The sequence below is a fragment of the Procambarus clarkii genome, chromosome 20 (genome assembly GCF_040958095.1).
Source record: "Procambarus clarkii isolate CNS0578487 chromosome 20, FALCON_Pclarkii_2.0, whole genome shotgun sequence".
In the NCBI taxonomy this organism is placed as follows: Eukaryota; Metazoa; Arthropoda; class Malacostraca; order Decapoda; family Cambaridae; genus Procambarus; species Procambarus clarkii.
Window position 1 is genome coordinate 35,136,228 of NC_091169.1, and position 18,680 is coordinate 35,154,907.

The 18,680-nt window shown below is 40.1% G+C and overlaps 1 protein-coding gene across 2 annotated transcripts in view; it reads left to right on the plus strand.

Annotated features, from left to right (window-relative positions):
* LOC123755315 (uncharacterized) overlaps positions 1 to 18,680 on the plus strand; it is a gene marked incomplete in the record, with an annotated part of 206,253 nt that overhangs the window by 153,140 nt on the left and 34,433 nt on the right. Inside the window, 4 exon segments of one of the 2 annotated variants that reach the window (XM_069327856.1) lie at positions 8,084 to 8,155; positions 14,806 to 15,029; positions 15,677 to 15,774; positions 18,347 to 18,501. In XM_069327856.1, coding sequence (XP_069183957.1) covers positions 8,084 to 8,155; positions 14,806 to 15,029; positions 15,677 to 15,774; positions 18,347 to 18,501 — 549 coding nt within the window. 2 annotated transcript variants of the gene reach the window in all.

The window sequence follows — 18,680 nt, forward strand, 5'->3', positions numbered from 1 at the left end:
ATTTGAGCATTAACCCGCGTGTGTTTTGTTTACATTTGAATCATCCGTGTGGTAGTGGCCTCGACTCCCTGTGTGAGTGCGATGTACTCATACCGCTCACAGTGGAGAGTGCTGCTTATGTCAGTGATTTATTTACATTTTCGGTTTCCTCCATGCGCGTTTCCTTGTACTTAGCCACGCCTCTCAACCATCCTGTATCTGTCCACCCTGACGATGGTCTCGGTATCTTTGTATGTCGCGATCACGTCCCGTCTAAGACCTCTTTTTGTGCAGCTGTGTGAGATATTAGCCTCAGCCTCTATTCTTAGTTCAGCTTCTTGAGCACTTATCCTGGCGGCATACAACCAGGATAGCTCTTAATCCTGGCTATGGGCTTGTGAAGGAATGGGGTTCGAATCCTCGTCACGGCCCTTGTGGATTTGTTCGTGTGATGTGTGTAAGGAATGGGCTTGCTGTTGGTATCGGCAGACGCCATCACTGCTGCAGCATACATTGATGCAACACATGTTGGTCTTTGGTGTTGTGTGTGCTAATGGGATCCCTTTGTTGAGAGTCGTCATAGTTACATTAGTCACTTGGAGGGTTCTTCACCTCTTTCTTTGACTCTTGCACCTGTTTCCCCAGCTTTTGGTCCTCTCATTACCTTACATTTGTTTGGGTTGAATTCAAATTACCACTTACCGTTCCATTCCTGCAGATTATTGCAATCCACTATTCGTGTTTTCAACCAGACAGCCGGACAGATTAATTGGTTGGTTGAGGGGGGAGGGGGAGATTACATTCAGATGCTAACTGAGGGGATTACCTCGGGAAGATGTTTGGAGAGCGTGTCGCAGCCTTGGTCAAGAGGATCACCACCGCACCCACACTAGGGACACCTGGCAGTGTGTGTGTGTGTGTGTGTGTGTGTGTGTGTGTGTGTGTGTGTGTGTGTGTGTGTGTGTAGAGAGGGAGAAGGGTGTGTGCGCGTCTTGCTTACCTATCAGTGACTACGGGGGCGTGAGGGCTAGGCTCCTAATACTCCACCTTAATATACCTGTTGCGATTGAATTTAACTCTCTTATTGATTACATTCTTCATTAAATCTCGCCTTCAAGTTGTACGAGATATATATATATATATATATGAGAGAGAGAGAGAGAGAGAGAGAGAGAGAGAGAGAGAGAGAGAGAGAGAGAGAGAGAGAGAGAGAGAGCAAGAGCAAGTTGCAACAATGGAAAAACAATGCCTAGAAGGTGGCGTGTGTGGGGGTGGGGTTGTAGTTAAAGGTGGCACCGTATACTCCACCTCCCCTCTACTCTACTAGTGTACACCCCTTCCTCCCCCCCCCCACCTCACTCTGCCCCTCCCCCTAAACTTCCAGTGTGGCATCTCCCCACCCCGCAGTCGTCCACACCCGGCCTGGCCAGGGGCGGGGCCATTGTGTAGTGGCAAGGTGGCACCTCCCGATGACACCCCCCGTCCCGACTCCCCCCCCTCACACCTCCTTCCTGACACCCCCCTACTGACCTCCCCTGACACCCACCCCCTCCCCTCCCACAAATTCTCAGAGGAATTGACAGGGTAGATAAAGATAAACTGTTAGGACGGGTGGTACGCGAACAAGGGGACACAGGTGGAGGTACCCACATGAGCCACAGGGACGTTAGAAAGAACTTTTTCAGTGTCAGAGTAGTTAACAGGTGGAATGCATTAGGCAGTGATGTGGTGGAGGCTGACTCCATACACAGTCATGCACAGTCATTGGGAGATTAACTCCATACACGGGCGCCGGTGGCTGAATGGACAGCACGCTGGATACGTAGTCCTGTGGTCCGGGGTTCGATTCCCCGCGCTACCGGGAAACAAAAATGGGCAGAGTTTCTTTCACCCTGATGCCGCTGTTACCTAGCAGTAAATAGGTACCTGGAAGTTGGACAGTTGTTACGGGCTGCTTCCTGTGTGTGTGTGGGAGGGGGGTAGGGAAGTTAGTAGTTAGTAACAGTTGATTGATTGATTGATTGACAGTTGAGAGGCGGGCCGAAAGAGCAGAGCTCAAGCCCCGCAAGCAACAACTAGGTGACTACAACTAAGCGAGTACACACATACACCCCCCCCCCCGACACCCCTGTATTGATCACCACCACTAGTCAGTCAGTGTGTACACTTTCTCTACTACCTCCGCTGTTGTTGGTCCTTATTCTGTGGGTCCTCTGACACTGTAGACCTTGCAACACTGTGGGTAAACCATCTTGTTATGATGTTGACCAGACCACACACTAGAAATTGAAGGGACGGACCGAAACGTCGTCGTCCCTTCAATTTCTAGTGTGTGGTCTGGTCAACATACTTCAGCCACGTTATTGTGACTCATCGCCTGCATCTTGTTATGATCTTTCTTCCGCAATGGTCTCAATAATATATAGATATACTGGAAAATGGATTAAACTGTGGGGTTAGTTATAGTCTCCTTGGGCTGTGGACCTCTTTCTTAAGTTGTGGACGTCCTCCTTAGGCTGTGGACGTCCTCCTTAGGCTGTGGACGTCCTCCTTAGGCTGTGGACGTCCTCCTTAGGCTGTGGACGTCCTCCTTAGGCTGTGGACGTCCCTGAGGTTTGGCCCTGGGGTTTGTTTTTCTCTGGGGTCGGAGTGGGGTCTCCCTCGAACATGTCATATGAATAAATGCTCCATTAATGAAGCATTTCCTGTATTCACCTAGTTGTGCTTGAGGGGGTTGAGCTCTGGCGCTTTTGGCCTGCCTCTCAACTTTCAATCAATCAACGGAATTTTGTTTGTTTGTTTTTCTCTCCACACACTCACACCCCCAGCAGCCCGTAACAGCTATCTAACTCCCAGATACCTATTGACTGCTAGATAACAGGGGCATCAGGGTGAAAGAAACTCTGCCCATTTGTTTCCACCATCGCTGGGAATAAACCACAGGACTATGTCTCCAGCATGATGTCCACACAGCCACCAGGCGCTGTGTGTGTATATGTAGTCACCTAGTTGTGCTTGAGGGGGTTGAACTCTGGCTCTTTGGTCTCGCCTCTAAACTGTCAATCAACTGGTGTACAGATTCCTGAGCCTACTGGGCTCTATCATACCTACATTTGAAACTGTGTATGGAGTCAGCCTCCGCCACATCACTGCCTAATGCATTTCACCTGTTAACTACCCTGACACTGAAAAAGTTATTTCTAATGTCCCTGTGGCCCATTTGGATACTTGGTCTCCACCTGTGTCCCCTTGTTCGCGTACCACCCATGTTAATTAAACAGTTTATCCTTATCTACCCTGTCAATTCCCCTAAGAATTTTGTAGGTAGTGATCATGTCTCCCCCTTACTCTTCTGTCTTCCAGTGTCATGAGGTGCATTTCTCGCAGCCTTTCCTCGTAGCTCGTGCCTCTTAGTTCTGGGACTAGTCTAGTGGCATACCTCTTAACTTCCAGCTTCGTCTAATGCTAGACAAGGTATGGGCTCCATGCTGGGGCCACATACTCCAGGATTGGTCTTACGTATGTGGTATACAGGGTTCTGAATGATTCCTTACATAGGTTCCTGAAGACTGTTCTGATGTTAGCCACCCTCGCATATGCTGCAGATGTAATTCTTATTATGTAGGCTTCAGGAGACAGGTTTGGTGTGATATCAACTGCTAGATCTTTCTCTCTGTCTGTTTCATGAAATACTTCATTTACTATTCTGTATCCTGTATCTGGCCTCCTGTTTCCACCGCCTAGTTTCATTACTTTGCATTTACTCTGGTTGAACTTTAGTAGCCATTTGTTGGACCATTCATTCAGTCTGTCTAGGTCATCTTGTAGCCTCCTACTATGATCCTCTGTTTTAATCCTCCTCCTAATTTTTGTATCATCAGCAAACAGTGAAAGGAACGATTCTATATCCTCTGGGAGATCATTTACATATATCAGAAACAATATAGATCCATGGACTGACCCCTGCGGGACTCCACTGGTGATGCCTTGCCAATCTGAGACCTCATCCCTCACAGTGACTCGCTGTCTTCTGTTACTTAGGTACTCCCTTATTCAATGGAGTACTTAATGGAGTATCCAATGGAGTATTTGTGTACTTACCTAGTTGTACTTACCTAATTGTGCTTATGGGGGTTGAGCTCTGGCTCTTTGGTCCCACCTCTCAACTGTCACTCAACTAATGTACAGGATCCTGAGCCTACTGGGCTCTATCATATATACACTTGAAACTGTGTATGGAGTTAGCCTCCACAGGCTGACTCCAGTCAGTCAGGGTGTGTATGTGGGTGTGTGGGTGTGGGTGTGGGTGTGAGAGTCTAGGATGCCTCAGACGTTGGGCGCCTGATGGACAGTTCCTCATTGGAGTCAATGTTTTCATAGTACTTCGCAAATTATTATTTTTGTTTGTTCTAAGTTGTTATGCGCGAATATTTGTATTACACAAAAGTGGTATGAGCTGCTTATAAGTTAACAAAAAAAAGACATTGAAGAGGGAAAAGGGGTCAACAAGATGGTGGCAAAGTTTTGGGGAGTGAAGGTGAGGGTGGTGGATGGTAATTTTGTGTAGAGTGACTCTCGTGGGGTGTTACCTGATTGGTAACGTTTATTATGGTACATAGAGGAACAGCTGAGGGGTAATGTCCATTATAGCACGTAAGAACATAGCTGAGGGATAATAACCTCTATGATGGTACAAAGTTAAACAGTTGAGAGAAAGAGAGAGAGAGAGAGAGAGATAGAGAGATGTGGCTGTTGTAGCATACAATAACCTAGCTGTATTTTTGCTTTGCATGCTCTTAAATACCAGCCATTGTGGCATATATTATTGTCCATGCCAAGGGGTTTCTGTGTTAATAACTCATGTCCTCTAATTTGACGGAGCAAGACTGATGCATTTGATTCTTTTGCAACTCGTGCAATGCACCTGCATATCTTAAGGTCTCTTGTAAGCGAACCATTATTGTTGCATTATATCCATTTATCCAAGTATTCAACATAGCTGTATTGCAAATTCAACATAATTCTTGTTCAAGATATTAACTTTTTACTCCAATTATCTTGTTACTAATATAAGCATGATGTATGTGCTCTGTTGGTTGATAGTCTTTCTTAATAACACTAAAATGTTTATTTGAATTTGTTGACTTTTCAGTAAGTGTTTTTCGTAATTGTTTTTGATCACAGAAAACTGTTATCTAGGTGTTATCTGTGATTACCGACTTATAACCATGGTGTTATCTGTAATCACTGACTGCTATAACCCTGGATCTGTGATTACTGACTGCAGTAACCTCTGGTGTTATCTGTGATCACTGACTACAGTAACCTCTGGTGTTATCTGTGATCACTGACTGCAGTAACCCCTGGTGTTAGCTGTGATCACTGACTGCAGTAACCCCTGGTGTTAGCTTTGATCACTGACTGTAGTAACCCTGGTGTTAGCTGTGATCACTGACTGTAGTAACCCCTGGTGTTATCTGTGATCACTGACTGCAGTAACCCTGGTGTTATCTGTGATCACTGACTGTAGTAACCCCTGGTGTTATCTGTGATCACTGACTGCAGTAACCCCTGGTGTTAGCTGTCATCATGTTCACCAGACTTGTGGTGAACCTAGAGGCCGCAGCCATATCTCTCAAGCTGGGAAATTTGGAGAAAAATCTGTATTTCGGGAATATTTGATAAATCAAAAGAGGATCTGGCTGCGTCTGGCTGCTGACAGTGTTGCCCTTCGTTCCCTCTGTTCCCTGAATGCCCTTTCCCCTCAGGGCACACCTGAACACTGTTTCCCCTCAGGGCACATCTGAACGCTGTTTCCCCTCAGGGCACACCTGAATGCTGTTTCCCCTCAAGGCACATCTTGGCAGGTGTTCCCCATATGTCTACATGTATATACATAATTTACACTTGTGATATTCCTTTTACAGCATATCTCACTTGAGTAATATTCCCTCCTGTTGTATGTATAAGCTTTGTGGTGGTACAATGTGTCAGTACCTGGTTGTACAGGGTGTCAGGACCTGGTGATACAGTGTGTCAGTACTGTACCTGGTACTGTCACACTACTGCTAGATAAGAACGTGAGTGCTGCCACCCCAGGATGCGCAAAGCGCTTACGCGTTGACTTAAGAGATCTGCACCTCGATCATGTAGGCAGAGTTGGTATTTACTAAAACGCTTTCAAGCTTTTAAGTGCTACAAGATCATCCTCAACTCAAGCTTATTATTGTTATGGTGGGCCCCACAGCGCTTTGGAGCTCGTAAACTACTTACATTAAATACCAACTAAACTGCCATGATTGAGATAAGAGGTGAAGATGTCTTAAGTATACACACGAATGCTCTGTGAATCCTAGTCGCTACTCGACTTTGGTGATTGATTGATAAAGATTAAGCCACCCAAAAGGTAGCACGGACACGACTTTGGTACTCTCCAGGGACTCTATGTTTATTTAAATACTCCAACAAAGTTTTAATAACATCTATAATCACTAGGACTTATAATTTAATAACATCTATAATCACTAGCATTTATTATTACTTAACTATTGTTGAGTGTGAAAATATTTTTCTAACCAAATGCAGGAAATACCAGTGCAAAGGTTTACCATTGCTCCATGACCACTGATACATACGGGCACACTAACCATGTTATAATTAAAGTTAATGGAGTTAATAATGAATACTGTAACATATCTCAATTTGATGCATTTAGCAAATAATACAATTTTGTTTTAGTAATTCATACATTTTGCAACAGCCATAGACAGATAACACTAAGAGCTGCTGAACTAACTGACCTGACATGTCTTTCATTGTCTTGGCGCGCTGCCGAGTCTAAGCCGTCCTCTCAAATAGTACAGGTACATTGCATTTTGACATATACTGTACAGTAAATCCCCTAAGGCCAAAAAATTAATGTACTAAAAATCATGGCAGCTCGCCAAATTGACATGTCCAGTTTTCTATTCGTGAGTCTTTGGTTAGGTTAAGTTCGGGCAATTTATAATTGTACATCAGTTTAGTAACGTTGTGAACGTTCAAGAGGACGGGCTTCACTATCACGATAAGAACAGTCCGTTCTCGTGAGCATTCCCAATGTCAAGAAACTGTCGTATTATGGTGCCCCCAACCTAACCAACCAGAGGACCCAAAACAGAAAACAGGATATTGTCAATTTCACGAGTCGCTACCATTTTCTTGTACAGGAGTTTTTTTTTGGCTTTAGGTAAAGTATACGTCAATATGCGACGTGCTATAACCAGACCAGATTTCAGAGGGTGGAATAGAGAAATTATACCATATGCCAGTATTGGCTCAAGTCTTAACTAAGCCTTAGATGGTCCATTGTTTAATCAACCTGAGCATATTGTATTTCTTTAATACAACGAGAAAAGTGTTTAAATCTATTGTCATAATAAGATTATCCAGAATTATAAAAGGGAACATAATTGTTATTTAAGAATATACTGGAGTGAAATGTACAGGAGAGTCCCTAAAGTGTACAGGTTTATAATGTTTATTTCTTGGTACAGATTATATATTGATACTGTACTTGGTGTTAATACAACTGAAGCTACTGCTAGTATACTTGGTACTAATGCTTGGTACTAATACTGGGTGCTAATACTTGGTATTAATTCTTGGTACTAATGCTTGCTATAATGCTGGTACTTGTACTTGGTAATAATTCTTAGTTCTAATGATTGGTACTAATTCTTCAAATTAATGGTTGGTACCAATGCTTGGTACTAATGATGAGTACTAACTCCTAGCATCTTGTACGGGATTCACCTTGTGTTATTAATGCCTAGTATCAGTGGCTGGTACTAGTGCTCATATTGACACCTTGTACTGAAGTTGGGTACTGACATGTGGTACCATTGCCGATATGTTTGGTACTGGTACTTAATAATTATTATTGGCTGGTGCTGTCTGCTAGTACTACCACCCAGTACTAAAGGCTGGTATTAGTATTTGGGACTAGTGTTTGATAATAGTTTTGGTAATAGTGTTTGGTAATAGTGCCTGGTATTAGTGCCTGGTACTAACCCCTGGTACTAGCACCTGGTACTAAACCTCCCCCCCATCCCCCTTTGGTAAGGCTACATCGGGACAGTCAAGGGAAACGTCGTCGGCTCAACGAGTATCAACTGGAGACTCTTCGACGCTCCGGGTACCGTATTGCCTATCCTCTTGTCACCTTACTCACCCTAGTATCCCTATTGTGTCTCTTAATTCACCCCTATTGGGTCCTATAGTCACCCCCTATTGTGCCCCATTGTCACCTCTATTGTATCCCATAGTCACCTCTGTTGTGTTCCCTAGTTACCCTTATTTTTTCACATAGATACTCCTATTGTATTCCCTGTGCACCCTCTAATGTGTCCTATAGTGACCCTTGCCTTTTATAGTCACCCCTTGTGTCCTATAGTCACCCTTATGTCCCATAGTCACCCTTGTAACCCATGCACACTCTCATAACCCATGCTAACCCTTGTGTCCCATCGTCACTATTAGCGTCACTTTGTCCCCGATATGTCACTCTTTTCACCCAATTAAAGTCCTATTAGGGGGCCCCTCCCCCTCACCCTTGTGCTTTCCTGATTTGACTTAATCTTACCCCTAGCATGGATCAGTCATCGATGTTTTGCTCTAATATGAAACTTTTTCAAACTGTCACTAAAGCATGATTCATTCGTATGCAATGTTGCCTTCGGATGTTTATATCCATATAGTCACCCTAGAGTGATTGTGGAGTAGCCTTTTCACCCATGTGTCACCCTCGAGTGATTGTTTCCTCTCCTATTAACGAGTTTCACCCCTGTAAACAACTGTTGAGCAACTCAATATTTTTAGTTTTATTCTGTCATTGCTAGAATTCCTCACACCCTTGTCATCCATCAGTGGTTGGGTTCCTTTTGTAGGTCTGTTACCCATATGTTACCTCTGTTGTGTGTTTCCATTGTGTGTATTAAACCTTGTGTCACCATAATGTGGCTTGATCCCTTTTATCTCTATTAAGTTGGTATTCCCTACCCCACTCTCAAACTGGCAAATCGCTCTCTTGCCTTTTGCACTATAGTGATTCCCTCGTTGTGATTCCTTCAAAATGTCTTGCATTATCACCCAAGCTTCCCTTAAAGCCTTTCCTTTAACTTGTTGTACCTATGTGACCCACATTTGACCTTGTCTTTATCACTCATCCAGAGGCCTGGGACATTGTCCACCTCCCTATCCATGGCCACAGATAACTCCTTTATCAGTCTTAGATCGCATGAAAAACAAATATCATCCCTGAACCATTCCAGAGAGGCTCTACTTTCCCCACGTTACTCAGTCGTTCATCACTGCAACAGATATCAGGAAATCTTCTTGCCACCTGTATTTCTGTCAATTTTGGCCTTTACATATGGGTATGATGCTCTGTATTGGTTATCCATTCAGCACCAGTGTCGAATACAATTAACACAAATTTAAGGGGACCACTTTATCAGTTTTCTCACCAATATCCGAGATTTTGATATAAGTACTGTACTGTTTTTAGGCTTACTCAGTCACTTTGATACTACTACTTCATGAATGTATTGTTTATCAATGTATATAACAAAGTTGAGGGAATAATATACCGTAGTCCACAATTGTTGGCCATAAGACAAGTAGTAAACCAGGAATATACCAGGAGTGGGTTATGGGAGTTTTTCCATTCCGCAACCTGGCCTATATTAAATAAGGATTAGCTGATTACTGTATAATTCTTGAGAGTTTTTAAACCACTGCTGCTGATAGGATGAGTGGATATTTTCCATATACACTGCTGCGGCTGCTGCTGAATAAACCTGTGGTAGTACTGTAGTTCCCTTTAGACTGGCATACGTATGTACAACACAAGTGGCATGGTAGGTAGCACCATAACAAAATTAATTTTCATTGGCATTCATATTTCCTGGGGACTTGTGTTGTTGAGACAATGTTACTTATGAATGCTGAAAAGATAACATTGGTCGATCAAGAGTCAAATGTGGGTCATATTATTGTCTGATATTAGTCTCAAGAAGTGATCTACCAATGCTGGTAAGATTGTGTCCTGGAATCTGTCAATGAAATGTTGCATCATGTTCACTAATAACAAGCTAGGGTAGTACATTTATTATGCTCCTAGGAGGATAGTGTCCTTGTTATCGTCAAAGTAGTGTCTTTGTTATGTTCCTGGAATAGTAGTTTTCTTGTTATGCTGCTAACTTGGTAGTGCTAAGCAAGTGGGTTATTAGCAGTGTTAGGCATTTTTCCAAACTCTTGTGGTTGCATGACAAAGGAGACCAAGGTTTGCATGATCATTGCAGGAATGTACTGTACATATGCGTGTTTCTGAAAATTAATCGGGACTCAAATCTGAGCATTAACTGTTATGCCGGGCATAACAGTTAATGGGAAAGAACAAGTGGTTCCAAACAGTCAAAAATGCCCGGCATAACAGTTAATGCTCAGATTTGAGTCCTGATCAATTTTCAGAAACACGCACGTGTACAGTACATTCCTCGATGAAGTAGATGGTGGAAGATGCCATTCGTTGTAGAAATGTAACTTAATATAATATACTGTAGGGTTTTATGTATTACCTTATCTCTTGATTATTGCATTATTGTTTAATTTAGGTCATATTTAAGGTTTGTTCTCATTTTTCGTTATTATCCATTTCATGAGCCATGTAAGTTAATTTAAAATTTAAGCATATATTCATTAATGTATTAGGTACATGTACTGTATTATTAAACATGCTGTACGCACCAACAGCAACACAGGAGCATATACACTTCAGAGAGCAAATTCTAGACACTGCTGTGTTGAGAGAAAGTTAATTTTTGCCAGTCTCCTTACCTGAAATGCACCATGATTTATAAACATAGTCCCTGCATATGCCACTGTTTAATGAGTATAATAGCACATCTCGATGCTAGGAAAATATTATTGGGCCTACCAACAAGATATGGGCAATTAACATGCCTCTTGACATATGTACTAGTACTTACTTAAGTGTAGTTACAGGATGAGAGCTCTGCTCGTGGTGTCCCATCTTCCCAGTACTCTTTGTCATATGACACTTTGAATCTAGTGATTGTTTTGGCCTCCACCACTTACTTTGTTGCAGTGGCAGTGAGTTGACTGTTCTCCAGTATGTGGTGCATAGTTTGTTAAAACTGGTAAATTTCCTGCCAGGATTTATCAAGCAGTACTTATGAACCTGTACATCTTTTCCCAATCTTTGGCAGCTTTTCTACATTTATTAAATAGTTTATGAACATCAAATTTCCAAATCAAATGTTATCATTGTTATAAACAGCCTCCAGGTGCTACAGAGCTCATAAACTGCTTAATACAGTACAATATATGCAAACAAAGCAACCAAAGATGGAGAAAAAATGTACTAGTTTGTAAGTACTACAGTACTTGCATAACTGTGTGGTGAATCTAGGTCTCTGTGTGGGCTTGGTAAGTGTAGAGAATGGTGGCATGTTACAATTTTTAAGCGTTTAATTAATTATTAGTTTTTAACCCACACTGTTAGTCTCTGGTGTGTCAATGTCTAATAAAACACACACAATTGGCAGTTATAAATACACATGCTGAATAACAAGACTGTCACATCAGTGTTACATTTATACTCTCATAGCATATGTAAAACCACAGCTATTATTTTTAGGCTACTATCTCTACTATCCTCTCCTTTCCACACTTTCCCTTTCATCTCTTCCAACAAAAAAAAAACTTTCTTCCCCTTCCTTACACATCATCTCTCTCTCTCTTCACATCTCATCTCTCCCTCTTAGTCAATTGCTATTCCTTCTGAACTCGCACACACTTACACACTATTGAAAACATTCATGTCACCCGTTAGGAATATCAAGTGTATTGACAATTTTGTTTAATAAATTTGTGTTTTTACAAGTAAAGTATGATGTTAATGCAGTTTAATACCATATTTCCCACTAATGATGTGTACTTCAGGGGAGCATAACTATGTGCAACAGACAACAAACACTTATGATGCATGAATGGAGAGTGGGTCAATACCTGACACCATCTTGCATGACTTGTGGTTTCAATTTAATGGGGTTGCATGAATTTCTATCTATGTCTGCCTGAACCCTTGATGGTGCTTCTGGGGCATGATGCAGGCATGCCACTAATGCATGGGTGATTCCATGAATTATTGTTGGCATTCATCATGTCAGACTTTATTTGGGTGATATGTTTATGGTCTGTGTTTAATCTCTCTCAAAGTTTAGTGTGTTCAGTATTTTAAGATTCCTTAGTGATGCTGTATTTAAGGCATTTGTTATTAAAATTATTAGATTTTTTTAATCTAGATAATTATTATTTTGAGAGGGTTGATGCATACTAGTATTTTGAAAGTCATGGGCATTTTTCTAAATGTATTCATAATTAATTTCAGCAAACAAAGACTAAGATGAATATTATTTCATGATCTAGACAAATCATTTAGTGTGTGTAGTCTGTCCAGCTATTTATTCTATAAAATATGTAAACCATTAAGTCATTTTTGGTGGATGAGCAAAATTTCCATGAAGTTGTACAGTATTTCATATTTAAGTAGTTGAATATACAGTATTTATTGAATTATGCAAATGAGAGAACAAAATATATTTAATATACAGTATTCAGCCTGTTTAAATTCAGCTCATAACCCAAGGAAATTTCATAATATTTTTTTTAGTGGTAACTGGTGAGGTGGGAGAATATTAAGAGTAAATGTACCAATATGTCCATACTAACTTTAAAAATTTCTTGCCTTTTAACTCCAGGCTCACACACCAGTACCTAAAATAATTCTAAGTTATTCAAGATTTTTTTGTCTTTTGTAAACATTAAATGAATTGAAGATAGCAAGGAAGACTTGAGTTTCAGAATATTTATACAGTATTGTTAGTGAGGGTTCTACATTAATTGTGATAACCTTTTTTGTTCAGTACAGTACAGTTTTATCATGCATGCATTTTGGAACAATTTTTTGTAGTCCAATTTTAAAGACATAGATTTAGTCATTAATAGAATTTTAGCCAAAGCCAGTCCATAGGTACTGAGGCAGTGGGTAGTAACACAGATGGCTGAGTTAGAGAGAAGATGAGATAGTGTGTACAAATGTGTGTGTGTGTGTGTATGTGTGTAATTACCTAAGTGTAGTTACAGGATGAGAGCTACGCTTGTGGTGTCCCGTCTTCCCAGCACTCTTTGTCATATAATACCATGGTGTTTGCAAAAGTGAACTTTCTAATGTTTTTTCTACATTTTTGTTTCCTTAGTTTGTTCTTGAATTTGCAGTTTTAAAAAATTCTTCTTTGTGTGTAATTACAGGATGAGAGTTACACTAGTAGTGTCTCATCTTCCCAGTACTCTTTGTCGTATAACGTTTTGAAACCGCTGACAGTTTTGGCCTCCACCCCTAATAAATTAGCTTGTTCTAACCGTCTACCACTCTGTTTGCAAAAGAAAACTTTCAAATATTTTTTTGGCACCTTTGTTTCCTTAGCTTGAATCTGTATCCTCTTGTTCTTGAAGTTGCTGGTTTCCGAAATTCCTCTTTGTCAGTTTGGTTGATTCCTGTTAGTATTTTGTAAGTGGTGATCATATCACCTTTTTTTCTTCTATCTTCTAGTTTTGGCATGTTTAACGCCTGTAGTCTCTCCTCGTAACTCGTTTTCAGTTCCAAAAGTCATTTTGTAGCATGCCATTGCACTTTACCAGTTTACTGTACTTCTTGAGATTTGGGCACCATACAACTACTGGTACTGCATATTCTAATTTTGGTCTTATAAAAGTCATGAACAGTTTCTTTAGTACTGTATTTCACCATCAATATAATTAAAAGTAAGTCTGAAGGTGGAAAGCGATGCATACGCTCCTCTTACAATGTTCTTTATGTGTTCCTCTGGTGACAGCTTACTAAGCAAAACCACCCCTAGGTCTCGTTCTTTATTAGTCCTGTAATTCCTTTCCACATAATTTGTGTGTGTTTGTGTGTGATTATGAGTGCAAGAGTGAGTATATGTGAATGTGTTTTTTTTTTTTTGGGTGGGAGGGGAGGGGTTAGAGGATACGAGTTTAGTTAATTAAGACGGATTTAAATAAATTACAATTCTACTGTAAATCAAATCTTTATTTTGATATGTTATGTTCAGTACACCTTGATCAACATACCCAATGACTAAGTTTTTGAGTATTAAATATTATAGATACTACTGAAAAATAAAAATGATAGATAATGGAAAATCATTGTACAGTACTGTATGTCAATTAGTACTTGTGGCCAAATAATAGTTATTTATAGGAAAATTACTGCACTTCATATTTCTGTGCAAAGAATTTTCAGTTAAAATTTAATTTTGTTGGAAAATAGAAGTAGTGAAAAATATATTATTTGTGAAACTTTAGGTATAATGTACAGAACTTATTTAGTTAAGAGCAGGCCTAGTGATGAGATACAGTATAGCATTATCGCTGGTAGAATATCAGGGAAATGGTAGTACTGTACTGTAATTGATGATAAAAATTGATTTTGTAGGGCTGAGAACAGGAGATGCTTTTTCACTCACAGGGTTATTAACCCATGGAACCGCCTGCTCATTGAAGCCATAGCTGCCAAAACTGTGCTGAATTTCAAAATATACCTGGAAAAGATCATCAGAGCAAATGGGTGGATGTTTGACAAGCCACTGGCTTCCTGTCCTTATCGAGGCCACTAGGGTTAGTGGCCCTTGGGTATATCAGGTAAAAAACCTAAACTTACTCTGACATGTTTTTTACCAGAGAGTTTGAAGTGGAGTCCCTTCACTTCCCTGGTCAAACCCATCGGTGGCAGGTGTCGGGATGGCTGCAGAAGGGATGTGAAAAGGCCCACAACTCACTGCTGGATGACATCGCCCTGGCCCTTTCCCTCATCGTAGTTACTGCCAAGAACAGACTCTCGTCTCCATTATTCTCACTCTCTAACTCACTTCACTCGGTCTGGCAGGGGATTCTTATGCTTGTCGGTGAGTTAATTGTTTTTAAATACAGTACTGTACTGTGCTAGTAATTTCCTGTTGTTGAGGACTGGAAGCATGCTAGACTTATCAAGGTGCCCTTAGCACCTTGATAAGACTGATCTTTCATTAGGTGTAATTCACAAAAGTTGCCTATATCCCTGTTAACCATTTTCTGTTAGGTGAATGGAGGCATAAGGTATAAGAAAATGTGCCCAAATGTCTGATCCTGCATGGGAATTGAACTTGAGATCATTCAGTTGTGATCCTACTGCTCTGACCATTCTTTAACAGGACACTGAAGTCTTTAGATAGATATAGACCAAATCTTTTCTTTGCCTTTGAGAATACTGTAATAATGTTTAACAAAATTCAGCACCTTTACAAATGGAAGACAAAAATAATTAAAATTTAAAAATGTGGTACAAAACAGTCATGCTGTGCCACAGCATGATTGTTTTGTACCAATTATAATTGGAATGTTATATTTGGAATGTTAATTCCAAATATAATTGGAATTAAAAATGATGTGGTTTAAGAGTTGGGTAATTATTAACATGCATGATGCAATAATATTAAGGTTACTTCCTCGGGATGTTTGTCTTTTGTTGAATTTGAAATACTCTCCAGTACTATATTTTATTAATTTGTTTCAGATCTTGCATTAGGTATTCCATGGGTTCAAGCTCATAACTTGGAAGCACGGATGAAAGAGGAGCGCTGTAGTTACCTGGTGCAGGAATTAACATGCAAGGTAATGTCATGAGTTAGCTGGTGTACTGGTTAGAAATTGTTTTGACTTGTTTGGGGTTAGGAAAATGATCCATACCTACCTATTGTTCTACCTGTTGTTGGTTCCACAGTTCAACATTCTTGTGGCCTGGTCTCTGACTGAGCCTCCTGATTAGAGACCGTGTGCAAATAGCTTTGTGGAGATCAGAGAATGGAGGCACTAGGATTCCTGCTAAATCCCAGCTGCACTTTTTAATGGTGTTGATAATGTAACTAATGCAATCCACATTTGTATTTACTTTCGGTTAAAAGCTGTGAAGGGCTTTTATGAAGGAAGCAGAGCATGTATGAGAGTTAATTGTGTAATAAGTGACTAGTTTTATATTAATGTAGGAGAACACATTGGTCACATGCAGTCATCAAGATTGTGTATTGTATACAGTATAGTATATGGCTTTGGTCATAATTAATGTTAAGATTAGAATACTAGAGAAAGGAGGGAAATTTAGAACAAGTCAGGGAAGGAAATTGGTTTGTACTGTATAATGAAAGCCCTGGGTGAGTGGAATAAGATAGGCAGAGAGGTGGCTGGTTGGCTGCATGAAGGAGGGCTAGTACCTACCTATATGAGATGGAATATAAAGATTTTGGCCTGTAGATAAGGACAATCTAAAATGCATTTGTTGTGTTAGGAGTATATGTACTGTACATAGCTTAATGATTTAAAATAAAATAAAAAAATGTTGATTTTTTTAGTTTGCCACAACAGAAAGGTGGCAAACGTCCAAAAAAAAAAAGTAGCAAACATCCAACTAAAAAGTGGCAAATACCTAACAAAAAAGTGGCACATGCCCAACAAAAAAAAGTTGCAAATGCCCAACAAAAAAAGTGGCAAACATCCAACAAAAAAGTGCCACAATGCCAAAAAAAAGTGCAACACTGCCAACAAAAAAGTGCCAAACTGCTAACATAAAATGGCAAATGCCCAACAAAAAAAGTGGCAAATGCTCAACAAAAAAGTGACAAACAACTCTGTTGAGCACAAAATTCTGTAAATTGTAGAATTAAAAGCAATTACTGAGGGGCTTTGACTATATTAATGAATGGATGATGATCGAGTGGTTAAGAGAGACTATTTGAATCTGATGACAGAACGAGGAAAGGAGAACCAAGAATTACACATGGTGAATGAGTTAATGAGAAAGTGATGGATGAGTATGAACAAAGCATGAAAAATGGTAGAGAATAATGAAGTTCAAATTAATTTACTGAATGAATATTACATAATTTTAAAATGACAACTCTAGGAAAGCATTTTGCATTTGGTAGTATGAAAGAGTGTAGTCCTGGGAGTGTGTTCTGACTGTGGCGGTTCTGTTTTCTAAGTGATGCTGCTTTTATTTCTTCCGCACTCCATTAAGTAGGAAACTGGTAGTGATAATGATAATGTAAAATCTATCAAATTTTTATTCTAAATTATAAGAACTGACTGTCACTTTTCAAATGCTGGTTACTGTAGTGAAAAGCACAATTCTTTCATTCATGAAGAAAAAAGGGCATATACAGTAAATAAAGAAATCTTTAATTACAGTACAAGTATTTGCAATAGAACATGTATTGAAAAAGTACTGCAGTGGTACCTCAGCTTACAAATTTAATCTGTTCCCAAAGAGGGCTCGTAAGCTGAATATTCGTAAACTGAAGTGAATTTCCCCATAAGAAATAATGGAAATTGAATTAATCCGTTCCACACTCCCCCTAAAATTAACTTCAAAGTAAATTTTATACCTAATTCACCCAAACCTTTAGTACACTACTAAAGTATGTACAAGTTATTACTTACCTTTACTGATGACTTGTTGGCATATGGAAGACAGTGAGGAGGGGGAGGAGGAGAGGTGTTAGTGTTTGGAAGGGGAGTCCCCTTCCATTATTGCATCAGGTACACTCTGGCACATTTTGCCTGCATACCACAAGGACCTGCTTGTGGCTCAATGCTTGCTTGTCTTACTAAGAATCTGTCTAGCGACACTTGTTTTTCCCTACATTTTAACACTTGTCTGTAGTGAGACATCGCATTGTCATTTGAAAGGTCAATGCAATGGCCTGCTACAGCTTTATCTGGGTGAGTTTTTTCAACAAAACTTTGCAGTTCTTCCCATACTTCACACATTTTCTTAATGAGGAATGGACATCCTCTACTGCCACTACTCACAACTATTTTCTTAGGCTGAACCTTACCACTGATTTTTTTGGGACCCAAGGCAAGATATATAATAATTACTTTTATGTTCAAATATTCAAAAATAAAAAAAAACACTGAAATTCTTTGCAAAGAATTCCGGCGCGATTGTCATTAGGCGGGAGCCACTGATAAACTGAGGTGCGATTGCTATGCCACCATGTGCTAGGTTGGCCCATACGTGTATCAATAAACTCGTTTCCCGAGGCAAATCTTGTAACCCAATTCATATTTTCCGAAGAAATTGGGCTCGTAACCCAAAAAGCTCATAAGGGCATTCGTAAGCAGAGGTGTCACTGTATATTGATAAATAAATGTTTAAAATAGAGTAATTGTGCTACTAATGTTACAGGATGGTGATGTTGAAGGCTTGTGCTCATGGATGGTTCAACAGATTAAGCGTGCCACGAGAGAGAAGTTTCAGTTAACAGATGAGAAACAGCCACCTGTACCATATATCTTCAATACTCCCCAGGGCCTGGAGCTGGATCTCCGGCTCTTTAATAGGTAAGATACTTGAAAATATCAAACGTGTTAATATGTATGCTTTTTATCTTGTTTCAACATTCCGGATAATGTTGAACAGTGTGAAGTACCAATTTGTAATGGTAAATAATTCATGTTGTCAGGAATAAGAAGCATATTTATCTTTAGGTTTATACTAAGGACATAAGCTATATCCTTAA